The sequence below is a fragment of the Salmo salar genome, chromosome 09 (assembly GCF_965601325.2).
Source record: "Salmo salar chromosome 09, fSalSal1, whole genome shotgun sequence".
Lineage (NCBI taxonomy): Eukaryota > Metazoa > Chordata > Actinopteri > Salmoniformes > Salmonidae > Salmo > Salmo salar.
The window spans coordinates 150,476,414-150,502,459 of NC_138299.1; the positions used below are offsets into that span (position 1 = coordinate 150,476,414).

At 43.0% G+C, this 26,046-nt stretch overlaps 3 protein-coding genes across 3 annotated transcripts; 2 read left to right on the forward strand and 1 right to left on the reverse strand.

Annotated features, from left to right (window-relative positions):
• The first annotated feature begins 10,391 nt into the window (after positions 1-10,391).
• On the forward strand, positions 10,392-11,382 carry LOC106613177 (olfactory receptor 2AT4). The gene has a single exon (XM_014215176.3). It carries the CDS (start codon positions 10,408-10,410, stop codon positions 11,380-11,382), a length of 975 nt encoding a protein of 324 aa, XP_014070651.3. The 5' UTR covers positions 10,392-10,407.
• A 1,342-nt stretch (positions 11,383-12,724) lies between these two features.
• On the forward strand, positions 12,725-13,928 carry LOC106613185 (olfactory receptor 2AT4). Its single transcript, XM_014215191.3, has one exon. The coding sequence runs from the start codon at positions 12,737-12,739 to the stop codon at positions 13,685-13,687; it is 951 nt and encodes a 316-aa protein (XP_014070666.3). The 5' UTR covers positions 12,725-12,736; the 3' UTR covers positions 13,688-13,928.
• A 291-nt stretch (positions 13,929-14,219) lies between these two features.
• On the reverse strand, positions 14,220-25,814 carry sln (sarcolipin). Its single transcript, XM_082956438.1, has 2 exons — positions 25,658-25,814; positions 14,220-15,106 (listed from the first exon to the last, which is right to left on the reverse strand). The coding sequence occupies exon 2, from the start codon at positions 14,969-14,971 to the stop codon at positions 14,876-14,878; it is 96 nt and encodes a 31-aa protein (XP_082812564.1). The 5' UTR covers positions 14,972-15,106; positions 25,658-25,814; the 3' UTR covers positions 14,220-14,875.
• Positions 25,815-26,046: the final 232 nt, after the last annotated feature.

Below are 26,046 nucleotides of genomic sequence, written 5' to 3' on the forward strand. Positions count from 1 at the left end.
GGAGGCAAGTGGTTCCTCACTCAGTGCTCTCTGGTGTTCGAGCTACAGTCCTCCTCGTTCCACACCAATTGGGCCATGATTGTCTACATCATCTCTCTACTCTCGGGCAAGGTCCTGGGGTGGGCAACGGCGGTGTTGGAACAGCATCCTGCAACTCCATATTATCTTTCACTGCCGAGCTGCAACGAGTCTTCAACCACCCAGTCGGCGGACGAGAAGCGGCTAGCCAACTGTTCTACCTTCCCCAAGAGGCTAGACCAGTGGCTGACTTCACTATTGAGTTCTGAACCCTCGCCGCCAAAGGTGGGTGGAAAACTGAGGCACTGGTCATCGCTTTCCACCTAACTCCAAGGATGAACTGGCCGCTCGGGAACTGAGAGAGGACCTCGAGTCCCTGATAACACAGGCCATCAGGATTGACAACCGCATCCGAGAATGTGTGAGACAGCGCCTTTTTGACACCACTCCCGTATCCCAGTTTCCGGAGCACCTCAAGCCCCCTGAGCCCAACTTTGAGGAGCCTAGGCAGCTGGAACGCACACGTCTGAGCACTCAGGAACGTGACAGGTGCATGCGTGGCAGCTGCTGCCTCTACTGTGGAGATCTCGGCCATCTCCGTTCTACATGCCCAGAGTTGACAGGAAATGCAGGGGCTCGCCAGGACCCTGACCAGCTGTGCTGTTACACTCCAGCTACCCAGTCACCGTCTGACACTACCCGCAAACCTCCATTGGGACAACCATCAGCACCACATTCAAGCCTTCGTGGACTCCAGGGCCATGGATAATTTCATTGACCAAGACTTCACCAGAGAATTACAAATCCCCTGCGTGAAATGTCCCATCCCTCTGCAGATTCAAGCTCTCGATGGCCATCGGCTCCGGCCACCTGACCATCGGCTCCGGCCAGGTGGAATATCAGACCCACTCCATTCTACTGCAGGTTGGGGTGAACCACTCAGAGACTCTTAGTTCTCTTTTGATCACTGCTCCCAAGAACCACCGTGCAGGAGCGTCTCAAGTCCTGAGACGCCACCTGCAGAGCCAACTATATGTCAAGAAGTGTGAGTACCACGTATCCAAAGTGTGAGTTCCACGTATCCCAAGTTTCCTTAATGGATCACATTATTTCTACCGCAGGCATCCAAATGGACCCTGTAAAGGTTGAGGCGGTCGCCGACTGGCCCCGTCCCACCTTACTCAAGCAGGTCCAGCGGTTCCTCGGGTTTGCCAATTTTACAGGCGCTTTATATACAACTTTGGTGCGGTGGCAGCACCTCTCACAGTACTAACCCTCAAGTCCCAGACGCATTTTTGTTGGACTCCTGAGGTTAACAGGGCATTCATGGAGCTCAAGGGACGTTTCACCTCTGGACACATCCTCGTTCATCCTGATCCTACTCGTCCCTTTCTGGTAGAGGTGGATGCCTCGGACACCGGAGCAGGGGTGGTTCTTTCACAGCAGAACGAGGAGGGCAAAAAAACTGCACGCATGTGAATTTCTCTCCAAGCAGTTCACGCCAGCGGAATGCAACTATAATGTAGGCAACCAGGAGCTCTTGGCAGTTAAGTGGTACCTTGAAGTGTGGAGACACTGGTTGGAGGGGGCACCTCATCCTTTCGTGATCTGGACGGACCATTAGAACTTGGTCTACATTCAAGAAGCCAAGAGGTTGAACGCTCGCCATGCTAGGTGGGCTCTGTCTTTTAACAGGTTCGTTTTCACACTAGCCTATCGCCCGGGATCCAGAATCAGAAATCAGACGCCCTGTCCCACAAAGACGATGTCTCTAATGAGGAGAGGGACTCTGATCCCATCATCCTCAGCTCCCGCATTGTGGCCCCTGTGAAATAGAGTATTGAGACCACGGTCCGACAAGCCCAGACCCGAGAACCTGACCCCAGCAGGAGACCCACTAATAGACTTTACGTTCTGAGATCAGCCTGTTCCCAGTACTACAATGTGGACACTCCTCTAAATTGTAAGGGCATCTAGAGATTAATCAGACAGTGGAGTTCCTGAGGAGAAAATTCTGGTGGCCCAACATGATTGAGGATGTGAGATCCTTTGTTGCGGCCTGTTCCATCTGTGCCCAACGCAAGTCCTCACAACAACGACTGTCTGGGTTGCTCCAACCTCTGCCCATCCCCAGCCGGACCTGGTCCCACCTGTCCATAGACTTTATCACAGGGTTACCTCCATCCCAAGGGCTTACAACTATCCCTTGGTCAGCTCAACGCATCAGCGGGTGCACACTGCTTTCCCTCCAGGACATCTATAGCACGCAGTGTCACAGGAAGGCCAAGAAGTTAATCATGGACCTCAGCCACCCAAGCCATGGCCTGTTCACCCCACTACCATCTAGAAGGTGGAGATAGTACAGGTGCATCAAAACTGGGATTAGACATTGAAAACAACTTCTATCTCCTGGCCATCTAGAGCAACATTTTTATGGAATGATCTGCCAATCCATGTGAGAGTCTCATCTCTTCAGTAGGTGAACGGCAAGGCACTGGAGTGACGAACCACCTTTGCTGTCTCTACCTGGCCGGCTCCCCTCTGTCCACTGGGATTCTCTGCCTCTAACCCTCTGAGTCACTGGCTTGCTAGTGCTCTCCCATTCCGTCCCTAGGAGGGGTGCACCACATCGTACCAGATATTTGTTCATTAAACTCGACTTCAGTGGGTTGAGTCACTGAAGTGAGCTTCTTGTCTGGTTTGGCACCCCCTCGGGCTCGTGCAGTGAGGGAGATCTTCATGGGTTATACTCCGCCATTACTCAGGGTAGTAAGTTGCTGGTCTCTTGATATCCCTCTGCTGGTGTGGGGGTTGTACTTTGGCAAAGTGGGTGGGGTAATATCCTGCCTGGTTGGCTCTGTCCAGGGGTACCGTGTCCCTCAACCCCCTGGTCTCAGTCTCCAGTATCTATGCTGCAATAGTCTGGATAAGAGCGTCTGCTAAATGACTAAAATGTAAATGTGTCCTGTGTGATAAGTATACTCCTAATTCTCCCATCTCTCTCTCTCTCTCTCCCCCCCCCCCCTTCTCAGAGGACCTTGAGACCTAGGACCATGCCTCAAGACTACCTGGCCTGACAATGTATGGTTGTCCCTGTCCCCAGTCCACCTGATTGGATCAGCAGCACAGTTTCCTCTCTAGATTTCTTTCTAGGTTCCTGTCTTTCTATGGAGTTTTTCCTAGCCACCGTGCTTCTACATCTGCATTGCTTGCTCTTTGGGGTGTTACGTTCCCCAGCAAGAAAACCCAAAATGTTGCTCAAACAGAAGAGGAAACTAACAAATGGGGTGGGGGTGTAGGAAGGGTTCTGAAGGACACTCATGGGGGTGTCCACTGAAAGTTGACTAGCAACAACAACTGGAACCTAAAAGACAGCTACCACGAGTGCCCACTAAATTTGCCCACTAAGAGGCAAACAAAAGAAAAACCCACACCCAAACTTAGATAGGAAGCAAAACAAAATCAGATAAAGGATTGTTTGTCTATACCCACCATTCACATAAATATATATTCATATTCCTGACTCTGGTCCGGAAGCTAGGTTCCTACAGTTCTATCGATTTTGTCATGGGATTTTGTACTGTCTATTTAAATACTGTATTCTCGACATAACACATTCCAATACTTCTAGTACTGTACATTGCATTTCAGTTACACTGTTTATACACACCACATATTTATTTGCTGGATGCTTGACATAGCTCACTCTAATATATGCACTGCTGTACATATCATTCTTAGTAAACTCAGCAAAAAAAGAAACATCCTCTCACTGTCAACTGTGTTTATTTTCAGCAAACTTAACATGTGTAAATATTTGTATTAACATAACAAGATTCAGCAACCGAGACATAAACTGAACAAGTTCCACAGACGTGTGACAAACAGAAATGGAATTGTGTGTCCCTGAACAAATGGGGGGGGGGCAAAATCAAAAGTAACAGTCAGTATCTGGTGTGGCCACCAGCTGCATTAAGTACTCGGACCCAGCAGGTCCCATATGTGCTCAATGGGTTTGAGATCCGGGCTATTCGCTGGCCATGGCAGAACACTGACATTCCTGTCTTGCAGGAAATCATGCACAGAACGAGCAGTATGACTGGTGGCATTGTCATGCTGGAGAGTCATGTCAGGATGAGCCTGCAGGTAGGGTACCACATGAGGGAGGAGGATGTCGTCCCAGTAACGCACAGCGTTGAGATTGCCTGCAATGACAACAAGCTCAGTCCGATGATGCTGTGACACACCGCCCCAGACCATGACTGCCCCTCCACCTCCAAATCGATCCCGCTCCAGAGTACAGGCCTCGGTTTATTGTCGAAGGCTCATTCCTTCGACGATAAACGCGAATCCGACCATCCCCGCTGGTAAGACAAAACCGCGACTCGTCAGTGAAGAGCACTTTTTGCAAGTCCTGTTTGGTCCAGCAACGGTGGGTTTGTGCCTATTGGCGACATTGTTGCCAGTGATGTCTGGTGAGGACCTGCCTTACAACAGACCAACAAGCCCTCAGTCCAGCCTCTCTCAGCCTATTGCGGACAGTCTGAGCACTGATGAAGGGATTGTGCATTCCTGGTGTAACTCGGGTAGTTGTTGTTGCCATCCTGTACCTGTCCCGCAGGTGTGATGTTCGGATGTACCGATCCTGTGCAGGTGTTGTTACACATGGTCTGCCACTGCGAGGACAATCAGCTGTCCATCCTGTCTCCCTGTAGCGCTGTCTTAGGTGTCTCACAGTACGGACATTGCAATGTATTGCCCTGGCCACATCTGCAGTCCTCATGCCTACTTGCAGCATGCCTAAGGCACGTTCACGCAGATGAGCAGGGACCCTGAGCATCTTTCTTTTGGTGTTTTTCAGAGTCAGTAGAAAGGCCTCTTTAGTGTCCTAAGTTTTCATAACTGTGACCTTAATTGCCTGCCCTCTGTAAGTTGTTAGTGTCTTAATGACTTTCCAAGGTGCATGTTCATTAATTGTTTATGGTTCATTGAACAATCATTGGAAACAGTGTTTAAACCCTTTACAATGAAGATCTGTGAAGTTATTTTGATTTTTACGAATTATCTTTGAAAGACATTGTCCTGAAAAAGGGACGTTTCTTTTTTTGCTGAGTTTATATCTACTGCTGTACATATCATTCCTAGTATATCTTGTGTAAATTCATAGGGTGTTTAAACTGTATGTATAAATTGTATTTGGGTTACGGTTACAGTGCTATTTGGGTTGTTAATTGGATTACTTTTACAATGCTATTGTTAAGGGTGTGTGTACTGGTAGCGAAGTCAGGTGCAGGAGAGCAGAGGGTTGTGAACAGGCGCACACTTTATTGAGGCAGGATAAAACAACAGTCGGACGCAACTGCGTCAAAACCTCCAGACAATTTGCAAAAGTGCAAAAACGCGCAGTCACAAAATATATGTTTCACAAATAAACATACCTCGTGTTTTTATTCATTTATTTATTTCACCTTTATTTAACCAGGTAGGCAAGTTGAGAACAAGTTCTCATTTACAATTGCGACCTTGCCAAGATAAAGCAAACAGTTTGACACATACAACAACACAGAGTTACACATGGAGTAAAACAAACATACAGTCAATAATATAGTAGAAAAATAAGTCTATATACAAAGTGAGCAAATGAGGTGAGATAAGGGAGGTAAAGGCAAAAAAGGCCATGGTGGCGAAGTAAATACAATATAGCAAGTAAAACACTGGAATGGTAGATTTGCAGTGGAAGAAAGTGCAAAGTAGAAATATAAATAATGGGGTGCAAAGGAGCAAAATAAATAAATGCAGTAGGGGAAGAGGTAGTTGTTTTGGCTAAATTATAGATGGGCTATGTACAGGTGCAGTGATCTGTGAGCTGCTCTGACAGCTGGTGCTTAAAGCTAGTGAGGGAGATAAGTGTTTCCAGTTTCAGAGATTTTTGTAGTTCATTCCAGTCATTGGCAGCAGAAAACTGGAAGGAGAGGCGGCCGAAGGAGGAATTGGCTTTTGGGGTGACCAGAGAGATATACCTGTTGGAGCGCGTGCTACAGGTGTGTGCTGCTATCGTGACCAGCAAGCTGAGATAAGGGGGAACTTTACCTAGCAGGGTCTTGTAGATGACCAGGAGCCAGTGGGATTGGTGACGAGTATGAAGCGAGGGCCAGCCAACGAGAGCGTACAGGTCACAGTGGTGGGTAGTATATGGGGCTTTGGTGACAAAACAGATGGCGCTGTGATAGACTGCATCCAATTTGTTGAGTAGGGTATTGGAGGCTATTTTGTAAATGACATCGCCGAAGTCGAGGATCGGTAGGATGGTCAGTTTTACGAGGGTATGTTTGGCAGCATGAGTGAAAGATGCTTTGTTGCGAAGTAGGAGGCCAATTCTAGATTTAACTTGGGATTGGAGATGTTTGATGTGAGTCTGGAAGGAGAGTTTACAGTCTAACCAGACACCTAGGTATTTGTAGTTGTCAGAACCGTCCAGAGTAGTGATGCTGGACGGGCGGGCAGGTGCAGGCAGCAATCGGTTGAAGAGCATGCATTTAGTTTTACTTGTATTTAAGAGCAGTTGGAGGCCGCGGAAGGAGTTGTATGGCATTGAAGCTTGTCTGAAGGGTATTAACACAGTGTCCAAAGAAGGGCCAGAAGTATAGAGAATGGTATCGTCTGCATAGAGGTGGATCAGAGACTCACCAGCAGCAAGAGCGATATCATTGATGCATACAGAGAAAAGAGTCGGCCCAAGAATTGAACCCTGTGGCACCCCCATAGAGACTGCCAGAGGCCCGGACAACAGGCCCTCCGATTTGACACACTGAACTCTATCAGAGAAGTAGTTGGTGAACTAGTCGAAGCAATCATTTGGGAAACCAAGGCTCTTGAGTCTGCCGATGAGGATGTGGTGATTGACAGAGTCGAAAGCCTTGGCCAGGTCAATGAATATGGCTGCACAGTTTTTGTTTCTTATCGATGGCGGTTAAGATATCGTTTAGGACCTTGAGCGTGGCTGAGGTGCACCCATGACCAGCTCTGAAACCAGATTGCATAGCGAAGAAGGTGCGGTGGGATTCGAAATGGTCGGTAATCTGTTGACTTGGCTTTCGAAGATTTTAGAGAGGCAGGGTAGGATAGATATAGGTCTGTAGCAGTTTGGGTCAAGAGTGTCCCCCCCTTTGAAGAGGGGGATGACCGCAGCTGCTTTCCTTGTACAACACTGAATATAAGAACACCAGACTGGCGCGTCACAAATAACACGTAACACAAACAATATCACACAAAGACATGAGGGTGAACAGAGGAATAAATACATGCAGTGTGATTGGGATTGTAAACCAGTTGTGCAGGGAACAAGACAAAACAAATGGATCAATGAAAATTGGAGCGGCGATGGCTAGAAAGCCGGTGACGTCGATCGCCGAACGCTGCCTGAAAAAGGAGAGGAGCTGACTTCGGCGGAAGTCGTGACAGCTATTTAGGTTGTTAATTGGATTACTGTTACAGTGCTATTTAGGTTGTTCATTGGATTACCGTAATTTCCGGACTATAAGCCGCAAGTTTTTTCCCACGCTTTGAACCTCGCGGCTTAAACAATGACGCGGCTAATATATGGATTTTTCCCGCTTTCAAATGTTTTTTTCTCCAAAAAAACACATTCTGTGACGTGCTCAGTTTTTTGCCGGCATGAAGCTTCCATTAGACCAATGAAATTGCCGAACGGGTTAAGGTCAAACAACTTTTTTGTTTACTGTTTAGATTAAATCGAGCGCTCTCAAACTTCCCATCATTCTGATTACGGTAGTCATTTTGTCACCCTCATCATGGCAAATACACGGAGAAATCCATATGATGCAGCTTTTAAGTTGAAGGCGATTGATCTGGCTGTTGGAAAAGGAAATAGAGCTGCTGAACGGGAGCTTGGTCTTAATGAGTCGATGATAAGACGTTGGAAACAGCAGCGTGAGGAATTGACTCAGTGCAAAAAGACAACTAAAGCTTACTGCAATTTTTTTGTTTTTGTTACAAGCCGTGTTTTGTTAAAGCATATTTATTTTTGTTACAAGCCGTGTTTCGTTAAAGCCTATTTATCTTTGTTACAAGCCGTGTTTTGTTAAAGCCTATTTATTTTTGTTACAAGCCGTGTTTCGTTAAACCCTGTGTAAAGTTCATTTGTTTCAATGTACCGGTAGGCACCTGTGGCTTATAGACATGTGCAGCTTATTTATGTTCAAAATATTTTTTATTTTTAAATTCAGTGGGTGCAGCTTATATTCAGGTGCGCTCAATAGTCCGGAAATTACGGTACTGTTAGAGCTATTTGGGTTGCTAATTGGATTACTGTTACAGTGCTATATAGGTTGTTAATTGGATTACTGTTACAGTGCTATATAGGTTGTTAACCAGAAACCGTGGATGGATGGCGGCATTCGCGCAAAACTGAAAGCGCGTACCACCGCATTTAATCATGGAAAAAGGACTGGGAATATGGCAGAATATAAACAGCGTAGTTATTCCCTCCGCAAGGCAATCAAACAAGCAAAATGTCCCTAGCCGTGTCCTCAGAGCATGCATAGACCAGCTGGCTGGAGTGTTTACGGACATATTCAATCGCTCCCTGTCCCAGTCTGTTGTCCCCACATGCTTCAAGATGGCCACCATTAAACCCAAAGAGGTCATCACCATGTTGGTCTCCCATAGCAGCTAGCTAGCTTTATGAGACAGATTAAGATATTAAGATAGCCTAACTAGCTTTTATCATTAAGTATGATGAAATAAAAGCATGTCTTTGAATACTTTGTGTTTTGTGTAGATATTTTGCATCATTACATTATGATTTAAATAAATAAATGACAAAGAACAAGAGAAAACCCCTCATAAACACTGAGGAGAATTACCTTAGGGAGTAAGGTCAGGTGCAGAATTATGTCACGGGGTGTCAACAGTTATTATAAATTGGACACGGCAAGTGTCCGTGTCAGACATCAGACTTGGGTAAGCTTTGATTTACTACTATGCAGATCTGGAGTTACATGGCATGTCTTGATAGCTCACTTTATGCATCTTCTTAATGTGTTTTCTGAATATATGAATGAGATGGAATATGTTCTCTAATCTTTAGATGATAACATTGGATAACTTCACGACACAAGACTCCATTGAAAGATTTATTGTGAGATGCAGCTTTTGTATTGACATGCCACACATTGGGTGAAAATAGGTTGCTGAAAAATGGTTATTCATTATTTTAGTATTATTCTTTAAATGTCTTCATATCTTGATAGTAATATATAGTGGGACATACACTGAGTATACCACACATTAGGAACACCTTCCTATTACTGAGTTCCACCCTCTTGGGCCCTCAGAACATTCTCAATTCGTCGGGGCATGGACTCTACAAGGTGTCGAAAGTGTTCCACAGGGATGCTGGCCCATGTTGACTCCAATGCTTCCCACAGTTGTGTCAAGTTGGCTGGATGTCCTTTGGGTGGTGGACCATTCTTCATACACACGGGAAACTGTTGAGTGTGAAAAGCCCAGCAGCGTTGCAGTTCTTGACACAAACCACTGCGCCTGGCACCTTCTGCCATACCCTGTTTTGTTTTCACCCTCTGAATGGCACACATACACAATACATTTCTAAATTGTCTCAAGGCTTAAAAATCCTTCTTTAACCTGTCTCCTTCCCTTCATTCTACACTGATTGAAGAGGATTTAACAAGTAACATTAATAAGGGGTCATAGGGGTCATAAGGGGTCATACATTAATAGGGGTCATAAGGGGTCATACATTGATAAGGGGTCATAGCTTTTACCTTGATTCACCAGGTCAGATTCACCAGGTCACAATGTCATGGAAAGAGCAGGTGTTCTTAATATTTTGTATACACAGTGTATAATATGATAAAAAAAATGTCATATCACTTGTAATATCAATAAAATAATACAATGTTAAAACATACCGGTACGCTAGAAGAGATATTTACATTAACCTATAATGATGCATTGACATCCAATTAATGTACTTTTCACTGTAAAACGTTTACTGTCTACAAGAAAAATATTTTACTCCGTTGATATAAAATGTATGAATTTATAATATAATACAACCAATTGTGCTACCTAGTTTTGTTAATTCAACTTAATTTCCAGAGTTGACATACTGTAAATTAAAGATGAAAGGCAGCCTGGTAACTTAAGTTAGGTCAAATCAAATTGAGTTGACAAAACTAGGCCAAATAAAATGAGTTACAACTTCATACAATATATCATTTTAAGTCATGAGGGTAACTCTTATACTTTACGATGAAATAGGTAACATTTCCATTTAGATTTCAATTAAGGATTCAATAATTAATTAATCCTTTATTTCCGCAGGTTGTCTAAGAGACCATCATCATGTCAGCTGGGAATCACAGCTTTGTGACAGAGTTTATTATCGTTGGGTTCCCTGGACTTCAGCCAGAGTTCTACGGCCTTGCCTCAACTGTATTATTCTTGGTGTATTTTTGCACTGCAGTAGGAAATGTTATTATTCTTGTATTGTTCGCAACAGACCGGGATCTCCACAAACCCATGTATTTTGTTATTTTACATCTGGTTGTTTCTGATGTTCTCTTTAGCACCACCACATTACCAAAGATTATTGCCAGGTATTGGTTTCAAGCAGGAGCCATTTCATTCACAGGTTGTTTTGTCCAGATGTACTTAGTGCACTATTTTGGAACTGTAAATTCATACATTCTATTTATAATGGCTTTAGACCGATATGTTTCAATCTGTTTTCCGCTCAGATATCCAATGATTATCAAAAACTCCACTATTCATATTCTCAGTGCCACTGCGTGGATTGTTGCGAAAGCCTGCCCATTGATGATGGTAATTAGGGCCTATCCTCTTCCTTACTGTGACTCAAACAAAATCACGCAGTGCTACTGTGATCATATCGCTATAACAACGCTTGCATGCACAGATAGGGCCCCTTATAGTTTTCCTGCTTTTATCTTTGCCATGCTGGCATTACTGGGACCTCTTGCTTTTATTATATTCTCATATTGCTCTATTATTGTGGCAGTTCTTCAGATTGCGAGCACCCAAGGCCGCCTCAAAACCCTTTCTACCTGCAGTGGTCAGCTGATCATCATTGCCCTGTATTATCTCCCCAGGTGTTTTATTTATCTGTCCAGTAATATCGGCATTAGATTCAGCACTGATTTACGTATTGTTATTATCATGTTGTATAGCCTGCTCCCTCCCCTGATCAATCCACTGATATACTGTTTCAAAACTAAACATATAAAACAGAGCTTGATGAAAAGATTCAAGAAGCCAATTGCTCCACAGAAAGATGACGTATTTGCTGTAAGCCAATGATTAAAGTTGATTTTTAATCAGAGATTGAGTTCTGTTATTACTGTTAGAAATACTTGTCCTTACAACAATATTAACTGAGTACCAAATCCTGACTTCAATGCCAAAATGGACATATATGGCCCTAACGCTGTGTAACAGTAGCGAACACCTTGTTAGATTGACACATATTGCATGTAGTGTTTATTGTTGTACAAAGACCATTATGTATTTAGTTATTTTAAATCGGGTTGTTTCTGATATTCTGCTTTAGTACCACCATATTACCAAAGATTATTGCCAGGTATAGCCCGACGATTACATTTGTTTTGAATCAGAGGATTTTTTATTATGTAACAGAATTCCCTACAACAATATAAACTGAGCACCAAATCCTACCTTAAAATCTAAAAGTGACATAAAAGGAAGGCCTTGATTCTGTTTAACCTGCTCAGTAGGGAACACATTTTGTTAGATTGACACAGACGCAGCATGTAGGGTTTGTTGTTCTAGAAAGAGTATTGTGTTAAGTCACTGGGTAGTTGTTCCCCTTGTGGCTTTGCCATCTACAGAACCTGTCAACGTCATCATAAATGATTCGGTCACTAAGTAGATAAATTGTGAGCATAACAATCATTGGTGAAGAGCTTCTCAGGAAGTGTCTTCGTACTCACATTGTAGTTTAGTGTAATCGAGGTAAGGACATTTTTCTAATGGAATTGATTTGATTTTTGGTGTATCAAACTGAGTACATGATGATGAGTGATGATGGTACTTCGTTTCTCATTTGATTTGCCAACACCTTATTTGAATGTCTGCTTTTAAACTTCTTACACATAGTATTGCTTTGTTTCCTACTACATTTAGTAAATCCATTCATAAGGCCTGTTGTTCATGATTAGTATAGCGTTACAGGTCCTGGTTATACATTATGTAAGTCAATACATTCACATATAATTAATCATATCAATGAACAAATAACACATTACAATTTTCAAAGGTTTACTGATGGTTATTTATGACAACAAAAACATATACATATATATATTATGATTGTTGGCATTGTAAAACAATTCTGTCTGTGAGCTGAAATAATTATTGGTAAATGCACAATGGGCCAAATCCTAACATGAAATCTGCACTCATAACATTTCTTTGTTCAAATCTTCGATTGACAATATGCATGATTTACATGAAAGGCACATATGCATACGTCAATTTAGGATTTGACACTGCAGTATTATGAGCAATGTTACATTTGATTTGACAAAAACCTGATAAAAACTCTTAGGCTGCTCTAGTTTCTAATGATGGATAGTTTACTATAACATAAAATGTTAATTACTTTCCAGTGGTGGTTCTAAGAGAACACGTCATCATGTCAGTGGGGAATCACAGCTTTGTGACTGGGTTTGTCATCGTTGGGTTCCCGGGACTTCAGCCGGAGTTCTACGGCCTTGCCTCAACTGTATTATTCCTCGTTTATTGCTGCATTTTAACAGGAAATGTTGTTGTTATTATCTTGTTTGCAACTCATAACGTTCTCCATAAACCAATGTATTTTATCATTTTGAATCTGGTTGTGTCCGACGTACTATTCAGCACCACCACTTTACCAAAGATTATTGCCAGATATTGGTTTCAGGCGGGAGCAATTTCTTTCTTTGGTTGTTTTTTGCAAATGTACTTAGTTCACTATTTTGGATCCGTAACTAGCTTTCTCCTATTGATAATGGCTTTAGACCGATACGTGTCAATCTGTTTCCCGCTCAGATACCCAATGATTATCAACAACTCCAGTATTCATATACTCAATGTCACTGCGTGGGTGCTTGCACACCTTCCCTCTCTTTCAATGGTAATTAGGGCCTATCCTCTTCCTTACTGTGACTCAAACAAAATCATGCAGTGCTACTGTGATCATATCGCTATAACAATGCTTGCATGCACTGATAGGGCCCCTTACAGTTTTCCTGCTTTTGTTGTAGCAATGGTGGCATTACTGGGACCTCTTGCTTTTATTATATTCTCATATTGCTCTATTATTGTGGCAGTTCTTCAGATTGCGAGCACCCAAGGCCGCCTCAAAACCCTTTCTACCTGCAGTGGTCAGCTGATCATCATTGCCCTGTATTATCTCCCCAGGTGTTTTATTTATCTGTCCAGTAATATCGGCATTATATTCAGCACTGATTTACGTATTGTTATTATCATGTTGTATAGCCTGCTCCCTCCCCTGATCAATCCACTGATATACTGTCTAAGAACTGATGAAATAAAACAGATCATGATCAAGCGATTTAGATCAATACAAGTGCACATTAGATAAGAGCGCATAGGACTAATATATTATGTCTTCAATCAAATAAAAATACTATACTGTATATTCGTACAAGTGTGCTTTAGAAGTGTTGCATTGCTGATTTCCATGGCCTAACTATGTGTATAAAGACAAGGGGTTTAGCTTCCAAAACAAACAGCTTGTTGTTATTGTTTCATCATCACACAATCAACCGTTATTCCAGCTGAAGTTCTCTACACTTAGAAAAAAGGTGCTGTCTAGAACCTAAAATGATAATTTGACTATCCTCATAGGATTATTCTTTGAAGAACCCTTTTGGGTTCCATGTAGGACCCTTTCCACAGAGGGTTCTAAATGGACCCCAAAATGGTTCTACGTGGAAACCAAAAGAGTTCTATCTGGAAGCAAAAAGGGGTTCTGCTATGGGGATAGCAGAAGAATCCTTTCGTAACCCTTTTTTCAAAGAATGTAGGTAGGGTGTGTGCTCTGCTTACTGTCATGATTTTCGTGCAGATGTATTATTTAAAACAATGTTGGATGCATCAAACAAGAGAAAACATTTTGGGTACAATAACAGTTATTTTTATTGTAGAGCGTGTAAACAGAATGCTTGCCAACTCATCTCTAACACAACAGTCCCTCTAAGAGGCAGGAGTGAGGAACTGCATGTCTTTCTTAGCAGACAGCTGAAGCAGTGAAGCTATATCTATACCTTTCAATGTCTTGTATTCACTTAATTTGTCTTGTATTCACTTAATATGTCTTGTATTCACTTAATATGTCTTGTATTCACTTAATATGTCTTGTATTCACTTAATATGTGCAACTGCTATGTTTCAGAATGAAGATAATATACGATGTATTGTACTTTATTGTCCGTTAACTATATTGTACATTAATGGAAATGTGCCTTTAAGCTCACAACCCAACCCCCCGAGACAAACACACACCCGAGGGACTGGAAGCAATGGGTCAGACGCATGGATCAGCCGCAGAGAAAGTGTAGGGGGTCAAGTGCCTCGTTCAAGGGCACAACAGCAGGCAATGGCATCTAGGATGATGCCAGCAGCCCGGGCTCTAACCACTAGGCTACCTGTCGCCCAATAAGCTTTCAAGATTGTTTGCAACTGCAGTAATTGGATAAGAATGTACCACCCAGTTCCCCCCATTTCTCAGCCCTTCATCTCTCTCCCCTTGTATCTGTCCCCTGGTGGTTCAGGCCTGGTAGGTCTTGACTAGGAGCCACATGAGCAGCACAGTGATTAAGACTACTGTGAAGTTCAGAAACAGCTCCTGCACAGACCGGACCATTCTGCCCTGAGAGGGGTGGCAGGAGAGGAGAAGAAGAATGGGAGTGTGTGGAGACAGGAAGGATGAGGGTCCTCACACCTTGCTTGGAAGGGCAGGTCACTCTGTCGGGGAGGCCAAAGTCTCTGAAGGTGGAATCTGAAAAGGGGGGGAGAAGAAGTTTACCTTGAATTTTCTGGTGACAAATTAAAACAGTTTCCCAAAACACCTTACTCCAGGGATGGACTGGAACCAGAAAAGACCTGGGCATTTTACGCCCATTCTATCTTGAGGCCCCCATTATTAGCTGAATAATTATAATTTTGTGCCAAAACTAGAGTTTAGACAGGCCCACTTGATATTTTGCCAGAATTGCCCTATGACCAGTGTCATGACATTGGCCTGTGGGTAAGGTTTATGACCCCCCCATAAATACCTTTCTCCCTTCCCCTCTCTCTCTGACCCTACTGAAGGACTTTGAATAGCCTTTGTTAAATATAGAGAGTCTGGGAACATCAAACAAGTGGGGGAAAGGAACCATATTTCGGTAATAGAACCAGTTGGAAATATGCATTGGAACTTAATGAGTATGGATGTCAGTTCGGTTGTCATCTGAGACATTATGACTGATGACAGGACGACAAACTGTATCTGGGAAAGTCTACACATTCTAGTTATCAGATTCACATGGAATTGTTGTTCAATTTAAATGTTTGATATTGAAACTGTTTGTTAGAAGATTAAATGTAATTTTAGCTTCCAAATGAGAGAATTGGGTTTTCATAAGGAAAGTGCCCTGCTTGATCAGTGGCCCACCCCTGTGAAGAGACATGGGTTATAAACTATGAAACACACCCTTCTCCCTCTCCACTATATAAGCCTTTGACGAAAAGGTAACCAGCTGTTCCGGGTACGTGAGGTCTGCAGCCTCTGTGTTTAAAGGACTCACATGTCAAGTACAGAACTAAGCCAACCTCAGCGTGAGCTTTGGTAAAGAATGGTATGAACTTGGAACTCTCATTCACTACAGAAGTGATACTTCCTAGCCATTGAGTTAGCAGCGGCCGCTGTAAACGTGGGATAGGAAAGGACGGACGACGGATCCAGTCTAACACACAACAAAGATACTACAACGTATCCAATTTACCACCAGAGACATTCTTCCGAGGACAGGAAGATCTCTGTTGGCCAACCCGGCCAGCATCTACGACCAATCTACCGAAGCGCAGCTCAGAGTAAATATTTATTGCATTTTCCTTTTCCAAATGGGCGGTAATTTAGAATGCATAAGATTCTGTATTTACGATAGCACAGCTTCTCCCTTTGTTCCTCATTCTTCCCGCTCTTTCATTCAAGCCCAACCCCCTCTCTTTGTGTAACAAGCCTCATACAGGTTCCGTCCACCAGGGACGTTTTCTGTATGACAATTTGTATTCTGTGTATATGTAATTCTGTGTGATTAGTTAGGTATTTGGTAAATAAATAATTAAACCCAATTTTGTATTGCTGATTCAACTTGTTAGCCAGGGTTCGTGAAGATAACCAAGAATTTACAACTTTCATATGAGACTGAATAAGGTGACGATTAATATTGACGGCTATCGATGTAAAATATTACTAAGTCTAAGAGTTTACTCTTCCGTGGTGTCCCGACTTTCTAGTTAATTACATTTACATGATTAGCTAATCAGGTGATATTAATTACAGAGAAAGGATTTTATAGGATAGCATGTCATATCACTTAATCCGGCATAGCCAAAGACACGACACCAGTCTGTCCCTACCATGCTCCTTCCACTAGCTCCTACCCTTTCTGTAGCAGGTTGGCATTTATTGTCAGGAGTCTTGCCCTGAAGGCAGCTCTGCAGAATGTGCCTATGCCAGCTCGTGACCAAAGTCTTAAAATCTGATTTTAAACCTAACCTTAACCTTACAGCCAGGTCATCCGTGATACAAGTCAGTAATCGACATCCATCCATGTTGTCTGAGGACATCGGGAGATGATGTGGAAACCATCCATTTGGGGCAACAGTGAGCGCTGTTACCTTCAAGTAGGTTTCGGTTTTGCTCTGGTGAAATCCTAAGGTTAGGCATTAACTCCAAATTATTCATGTTAAGGTTCGGGACAGGCTTACATTTTTTACATCAAAAACAACAGGTGTAAGGATCTGCCTCTAATTCCAAAGGTTGCAAGTTTGAATCCTGCGATAGAAAGTTGTTTTTGATGTAAAAAATGTAAGCCTATTGTCACGGCTGTCTGAAGGATCGGACCAAAATGCAGCGTGTTCGTAGTTCCACATATTTATTTATAGTGAAACTAAATGCAATACACAAAATACTTGAAACACAAAAAAAAAAAAAACGTGGCGCAGAGAAGAAAACACACTATTCAAAAGATAAATCACCCACAAAAACAGATGGGACAAACATCAACTTAAATACGACCTCCAATTAGAGGTAACGAGGATCAGCTGCCTCCAATTTGAGATCAACCCAAACACCAACATAGAAATACAAAACTAGAAACTGTCACGCCCTGACCTACTCTACCATAGAAAATAACAACTTACTATGGTCAGGACATGACAGTACCCCCCCCCCCCCCCCCCCAACAACAAAACACAAAGGGAGGATAGGGTGGGCGACTAATGTCTATGGCGGCTCATATGCAGTACCCAGAACCTTCTTTTCTAGCGCCTCCGCCCATGGAGGCGGCTCGTGTTCGGGGAGTAACCCCCACTCCACCCACTGAGCCTCCGGGCTGGGGAGCGTTGCTGGAGGCTCCGGACTGGGGAGCGTTGCTGGAGGCTCCATACTGATGAGCGTCGCTGGAGGCTCCGGACTGAGGAGCGTCGCTGGAGGCTCTGGACTGAGGAGCGTCGCTGGAGGTGCCGGGCTGAGGAGCGTCGCTGGAGGTGCCGGGCTGAGGAGCATCGCTGGAGGCTCTGGACTGAGGAGCGTCGTTTGAGGCTCCGTACTTGTGAGTGTTGCTGGAAGCTCTGGACTGAGGAGTTCGCTGGAGGCTCCGGACTGGGGATGCGCACTGGAGGCCTGATGCGTGGGGCTGGCATAGGAGGCGCCAGACTAGTAACACACACCTCAGGGCGAGTGCGAGGAGGAGGCACAGGACGTACTGGGCGTTGGAGGTGCACTGGAGGTCTGGAGCTTAGGGCTGGCACACCCCATCCTGGCTGGATGGTTATTTGAGCCCAGCAAGGGCAGAGCGCTGGCACAGGACAAACTGGGCTGTGCTGGTGAACGGGGGGTACCGTGCGTAGAGCAGGCGTAGGATAACCTGGGCCGTAGAGACACACTGGAGACTAGATACGCTGAGCCGGCGCACTTCTTCCTGGCTGACGGCCAACTCTAGCACGACAAAGGTGAGGAGCTTGTACCGAGCGCACCGGGCTGTGAGTGAGCATGGGCGACACAGTGCGCATCACCGCATACCACGGTGCTTGTTCAGTCACTCGTTCCCCACGGTAAGCACGGGGAGTTGGCTCAGGTCTTAAAACCGCCTTCGCCAATCTACCTGTGTGCCCCCCCCCCAAAAAAAATTGGGGGGGCGCTGCCTCTCGGGCCTCCGTTGTTGCCTTGCCTGTTGATCTCGTCGCTGTACCTCCCTCGCTGCTTCCACCTGTTCCCATGGGAGGCGATCCCTTCCGGCCTGGATCTCCTCCCACGTCCAGGATCCTTTTCCATCCAGGATGTCCTCCCGTGTTCAGTCCATCGGCCCACGCTGCTTGGTGCTTTGGAGGTGGGTGATTCTGTCACGGCTGTCTGAAGGATCGGACCAAAATGCAGCGTGTTCGTAGTTCCACATATTTATTTATAGTGAAACTAAATGCAATACACGAAATACTTGAAACACAAAAAAACAAAACAACAATCCGTGACACAGAGAGGAAAACACACTACTCAAAAGATACTCACAAAAACAGATGGGACAAACATCAACTTAAATATGACCTCCAATTAGAGGTAACGAGGATCAGCTGCCTCCAATTGGAGATCAACCCAAACAACACCAACCTAGAAATACAAAACTAGAAACTGAACATAGAAATACAAAAACAGACAAACACCCCCTGTCAAGGTTACGGACTCACCTCACACAATAACCAATGGCTTGGTTACGGATTCACCTCACACAATAACCAATGGCTGGGTTATAGATTCACCTCACACAATAACCAATGGCTTGGTTGTAGATTCACTTCACACAATAACCAATGGCTTGGTTACGAATTCACCTCACACAATAACCAATGGCTTGGTTACGAATTCACCTCACACAATAACCAATGGCTTGGTTACGAATTCACCTCACACAATAACCAATGGCTTGGTTACGAATTCACCTCACACAATAACCAATGGCTTGGTTACGAATTCACCTCACACAATGACCAATAGCTGGGTTATAGATTCACTTCACACAATAACCAATGGCTTGGTTAAGGATTCACCTCATACAATAACCAATGGCTTGGTTAAGGATTCACCTCACACAATAACCAATGGCTTGGTTACGAATTCACCTCACACAATAACCAATGGCTTGGTTACGAATTCACCTCACACAATAACCAATGGCTTGGTTATAGATTCACTTCACACAATAACCAATGGCTTGGTTATAGATTAATCTCACACAATAACCAATGGCTGGAGTATAGATTATATGACTCCCTGTAACCTTTTAGTGGGCCACATGGGCACTAAAATGAAATATTGCATTTTAAAAGCCTGTTATATTAAATTAAGCAGCCTTTAAAATAGACCACATTGGAATTCAATGAATCTGATTTTTAATATGAATAGACTTTCTGAAGATTATTAATTATTTAATGTTAGTGATTCCAATCCAGTCCCTCATTTTAACATCAACCCTGTTAAATAAACTGAACTCTCATTTTAATATGGTGAAATTATTCCTTAAAAAAAATATATCAAAAGACACATTGAACATCTGATAGTCAAATCTTAGTTTAAAAGCAGGTGAACTGGTTTTACTCTTTTTGGACATTTTCTGGTGTTTTGTGGTGGAAAACTGAGCAGGTCGTGTATAATATGTCAACCCTGTTACCCATAGATAAACAGGCTAGAGATGTATTAACAATTATTTTTAAATTGTGAAGCTTGTATTCAATTGTCTCTTCCTGTTGCACACAAGCTTCCATTCCCCCTGTCACAAGGGGGATTTCTGAACGATTTAAGATAAAGTTGTCAACCTTGTCACGGTCAACCCTGTCACGGTCAACCCTGACACGGTCAACCCTGACACGGTCAACCCTGACACGGTCAACCCGGCATTTAATAGGCACTTACTATAGCAATTATTTTTCATCAACCGCTGGAGATGGGAAAAAGTGTTTTTTATTAAGTTAAACATTTGCTCTTTAGTTCAAGTTCTATTGTGACATGCACAAGTACAGTGAAATGCATAACTTGCAAGCTCTTTATGACAGAATGTTAGAATTAGGTTAAATAAAACATTTAAAATTCATTACTCAAAAAGGCACTTAATTGGTGGAATGACCCAGTTGATAAGGTTGTTATGGATGTTTAGTAGTGCTGCGATTGAGAAACATTTGCACACTGACTTTGATAGTGACTTGTTATCATGTACGTTGTTGTGCTTTGGTGATTGGTGGTGTATTGGTGTGCCTTCTAAGTGTTACAGGACATTAGCTAATAATGAAAGAATATTAGTTTGTCACACACTGCCATGGAGTATTCCTTTCAGAAACAACAGTTGTTGTAATAACTGACAGGCTAACTTGTTACAGATCACAACAGCTAACCTCACAACTAGCCATATATTCGACAGCTGCTTAAGGAGAGTGTTGCTATCACAAATCTGCTGCTAAACCTGCCCTCTGGTCAATCCATAAATACACGCAACACGCCTGCATGCACACACTGCATGTACGCACGCACACACACACACACACAGGGGTCACAGCAGGACCGCTGAGAGAGTTTTCCCTGAGCCACTCTCATTCCAGGATTCCATAGGCATTCCAAGAGGATTAATATAATCCAGGGGACTGTCTCTTACTGGAATTATGGAGCCCTTGCATCTGTGTCCAGCTGCCACCACAGACAGCACTGATGTAGTGTTCTGGGAAATATCAACATGGAGTGATGCTCTTGGACCAGGTGGAAAACATACATAATTACACTAGCGTATGTACACATTCTTACTGATTGTGTACACTGTACTTTGACCATGTGTTGGTTCCCAGGTGACAAACCTGAATACACTACAGTTCCAGTCCTCAAATAAACCCATCAAAACCATGAGTACAGAATCCCCTTCTGCCTGCTGTGTGTGTGTGTGTGTTGGTTCTTCTATCCTTGTGGGGACCTAAAATCCCAAAACTTTCCCACAAGGATAGTAAAAAATAAATGAAAAAAATCTCACTATTGGGGATTTCCAACATCCCCACTAGGAAAAAGGTTATTTTAAGCTAAGGGTTTTAGGGTTAAAATTAGGGTTAGGATAAGGTGTTAGTGGTTAGAGTTACGGGTTAAGGTTAAATATAATTTATGGAAATTCATTTTAGGTCCCCACGTGTGTGTGTGTGCGCGTGCGTGCATGTGTGATAACAAAGCATTCACCTGTCCTCAGCCATCTCGCTAAATCTGACAGACATATCTATGCTGGCAAGGGGGAACCCTCTGTTATGGAAACAGTCTGGCCAACCAAACAACAGCTGGGTTATGTAACACTGCTTGTGTCCTACCAAATCAATCCAATTTAATTTGGGTTCAGAGCTTTTACAAATGTATCACAAACAACAGCATCCCAGACCTAATCCCTCGAAGAGTAAGTAGGGGCAACAGAAGCAATATCAAACCACACACACTAAACTCTAGTTTTAACCTAATATTGTTTACACTTATGCACACTGCACACCCATGACCCCTTCAGAATGCCTGGAATGGTGGTCAGGGGCCTGTTGACATCCCCATGTCTCATCATGGAATGGTGGTCGGGGCCTGTTGACATCCCCATGTCTCATCATGGAATGGTGGTCAGGGGCCTGTTGACATCCCCATGTCTCATCATGGAATGGTGGTCGGGGCCTGTTGACATCTCCATGTCTCATCATGGAATGGTGGTCAGGGGCCTGTTGACATCCCCATGTCTCATCATGGAATGGTGGTCGGGGCCTGTTGACATCCCCATGTCTCATCATGGAATGGTGGTCAGGGGCCTGTTGACATCCCCATGTCTCATCAATTTGAGGGTTATCCTGTTTTCTCTATTTTGGACTCCTCTTAGAGCCATATGCAGCTGTCAGCGATGCAGAGCCAAGTGGACCTCATACACACACACTGACACACATACAAACTAATTGGGGTAGAATGCAAACAGTGAATCTGTGAAAGAGAGACAATGTAGGCCTCACTCACCTCTTCAGAGTCAATCTATGACCAGTCTCCTGTGCTATTGTTATATTTGGAGACCAGATGAAGTCTCATGTTACTTTAAATCCAATAGTCAGTCCAGTGATGATACTGGACAGTGGAAGATCCTTCCATTTCCTCTTCCCCATATTAACGGAACATTCCAGCTAGCACATAACGTTTTGAGAACAATATGTTTATTACAATGATTTGTATAAACCCTGGATGACTGACGGGGGTGCTGTATTGAAGCACCGCACAGCCATCTTGGTACTCCTCAAGTGTAACATTTTGGGGGGGGGAGCTATAGAAATGCATGTATTAATGGCTATAGTTATTCTGCATGCAACCTTCACTCAACTTTCTGGTGCAGGATAGTTGCTTGGCTTTGGAACATTCTCAGAACATTTAAGAAAAAAAATATATATATAATTACTTTAACAGAAGGTATCCTACAAGTTCAAACAAGGTTACATTTAATTTAATTTTGTTCTAGGAATGTTTTCCAACTGGTTTGACATTGGGAATGTTCTCAAATAGTTCAGAGAAAGTTAAGAAACAACGTTCTTCTGTGGGAATTTCAGTACCTCAGCATAACGTTTCCAACAAGTTTCCAAACGGTTCTATTTAAAGTCATGTTCTCTAATTACTCCGAGAACGTTAAGAAAACATTTTATAAAAAGCCACAAGAAAACTTTAGTTCTCTCTCTCTAGCCTCTGTCTTGCTAAGTGAGTCCATGTGTGTTGGGCGTGCCTACTAATTGGCCACACCTGATATTAATGATTGCTTGTTTTATTTGAAATGAGGTCTGTTTGAATAGACTAAAATGAACAGCTTTGCATGCATAAAAATTATAGCAGGCTCTCTCTATCCTGGTGGCACAGTGGACTAATTCCATAGATAGAGAACCAAAGGTTATAAGTTCAAATCTCACTGATGCCATGTCACAGTAAAAAATACATGTGTTTGCATGATTAATGCCTAAGGAAATTAATTTCCATGTGTCCTATTGGTGTTCAAAAAAGATAGCAATGTTAAAGGTCTTGACATTCAGTTAAAGTTTTAATCAAGAAGTTATACAAAAAAATCCAAATAACTTATAATTTCCGTTCTCAGAACATTAATAAAATATCCCAGGAAACTTTCAGGGACCATAGTAAAACGTTATCAGAACCTCCCTGCAACCTAAAAGTTAATGTTCCCAGAACAGGCGAAATTTCCACTTCCTTTCTCAGGTCTTAGGGCTAGGCGTCCCGTCAGCGGGACACATGTCGACAACATCCGGTGAAATTGGAGGGTGCGCAATTCAAATAAATAATTGTAACATTAAACATTTATGAACATACAAGTATCATATCGGTTAAAAGCTTAAACTCCTGTAAATCTAACTGCATTGTCAGATTTACAATAGGCTTTACAGCAAAAGCATACCATGCGATTGTTTGAGGACGGCGCCCACATCAACATATTTCTCAAGCAGCACAGGCTTCATAAAAATCACAAATAGCCATTAAATAATCACTTACTTTTTGAAAATCTTCCTCTGTTTGCAATCCCAAGGGTCCCAGTAACAACAAGCATGGTCGTTTTGTTAGATAAACTCGTTCTTTATTTTGCAAAAAGTCTGTTTAGTTGGCGCCAGCGATTTCAGTAATCCACTCGTTCAACATGCAGACAAAGGAATCCAAAAAGCTACCGCTAAACTTTCTTAAAGCAAGTCAAACTACATTTCTATTTAATCCTCAGGTACCCTAAAATGTAAATAAACTATAATATTTCATACGGAAAGAAGTATGTTATAGAAAAGTAAAATTAGCAAGTGCGCGTCCTCTTCACCGCACACCCACAGACTGATTTCCAACTGTGACTCCCTGTACCAAAACTCAAAATTCTTCCTCGTTTTGGAAGAAACAAGCCTGAAACCTTGAACAAAGACTGTTGACATCTAGTGGAAGACATAGGAATTGCAATCTGGGAGCTGGAATTGCATAGGTCCCATAGCTTTCCATTGAAAGAGCATGGGATCTCAAAAAATAACAATTCTGGTTGGTTTTTCTTTGGATCTTTTCCTACAAATTTCAAAGTGTTTTCTATCCAATGGTACCAATTATATGCATATCCTGGCTTCTGGGCTTGAGTAACAGGCAGGTTACTTTGGGCACGTCAGTCAGGCGGAAATTCTGAAAAAAGGACCCTAGCCCTTAAACGTTCATTTTTACCGGTCAGGAAACTTATGGCTTCGTTCCCAGGACCAATGGGAAAAACATACATTCCCACAACTTCCAAGGAAGCAAATGTGCTAGCTGGGATCCTACCCGTGTACGAAAGTGAAGGGGTTAAACCAAGGCCTCATACCTTTTAAAGGATTAATAAATTGTGTTATGATCAACTGTAAGGTATCCTCTTTAGGAGACCTCTGTGTGTGTGATAACGCCTGTTTTGAGTGTTGTGCCCTTCAGACACAATCAGAAGGCGGAAAACGCCTACGCTCAGACTCCTCCTGGATTCTGAGAATACGACTGGTTTTCTGAGAACACAAGGCTGCCGCAGGCCTGATGAAAACAGCCACCTGTCAGAAGATGCTTGGACTCGTTCACCTTGTTATGGCCCTATACTTGTGATGAAAGGTCAAGTTTCGGTCAAACCCACTTCTGAGCTTTTAATTGCTTTTAATTGCTGACAAGATGGTTGCTGCTGTCAGGGGGAAGTTAGATTTATTCAAATGTTGTTGCCAGGGAAGTCACGCAAGGAGGACTGCGGAGGCTATATGAGTTACAGGATATCTTAGACATTTTGCAGAACCTGGGGAGAGCTATCATATACCGTACTCTGTACCAACTTCTGCCTACAATTGTATTACTAAAGGAGAATTGTAATACTTAAACAAAGAGTCTGTGTTTCCTTTCTACTACTAATATATACGTTTGAGAATTATATAGAACTGATTATCTGTTGAAGAAATTGACCAACAAAAGGATCTCAAAACCATAATGTATCATGGGGAAATTGAGACTGACTGACCAACAAATAATAATGAGTAAGTTATTTAAGACGCAAGGATCGTTGAAGATCAGTCAATCGGCAGTCACCTGCAAACCCAACATTAAGACTTAGGTAAGACTGATTCACCGTGCCCAATTCACTATCCTTCACAAATCAAACACATGCAAGTAGCTGTAGTCCGATTTGAGTCACTAGACCTGGTACCAATAATAACTTGAATGTAAATTCATCAATTTAAATTAAACAAATAAATAATGGGAATAATGTGAAGGGCACACTGCCGTTACCATGCTCTTCGAGGTGAATGACTTGAGGAGCAAACTGAAGAAGAGAAAATTCAGCAACTCTTTGAGGGCAGTGGAAGTTTATAAAAGTAATGCCAAAGCGTTTCAGCCCTTTTCCAGTTTTACGGATTAGAAAAAGGAAGGAGGCCTTTATATTTCAAAATCGTCTCCTATGGGTTCAGGGACCAATCACAATGGGAATACAAAACAAAACCAATGGTGACGTCATCAACTGGACAGTTGGGCATCATATTCCTATGATTGGTTCCCTTGCTCAGGCGTTGCATGCATCAACCAATGATTGTGTGCAATGTCATCAACTGTGCAGTCTAGCAACAGATTATAGCCTGGTTGACAGGCGACCCACATGACTATACACAATTCAAGAATTT

Excerpts from the sequence above, each read along its gene's own strand:
- LOC106613177 (XM_014215176.3), top strand. The coding sequence starts at position 10,408 with ATGTCAGCTGGGAATCACAGCTTTGTGACAGAGTTTATTATCGTTGGG.
- sln (XM_082956438.1), bottom strand. The coding sequence starts at position 14,971 with ATGGTCCGGTCTGTGCAGGAGCTGTTTCTGAACTTCACAGTAGTCTTA.
- LOC106613185 (XM_014215191.3), top strand. The coding sequence starts at position 12,737 with ATGTCAGTGGGGAATCACAGCTTTGTGACTGGGTTTGTCATCGTTGGG.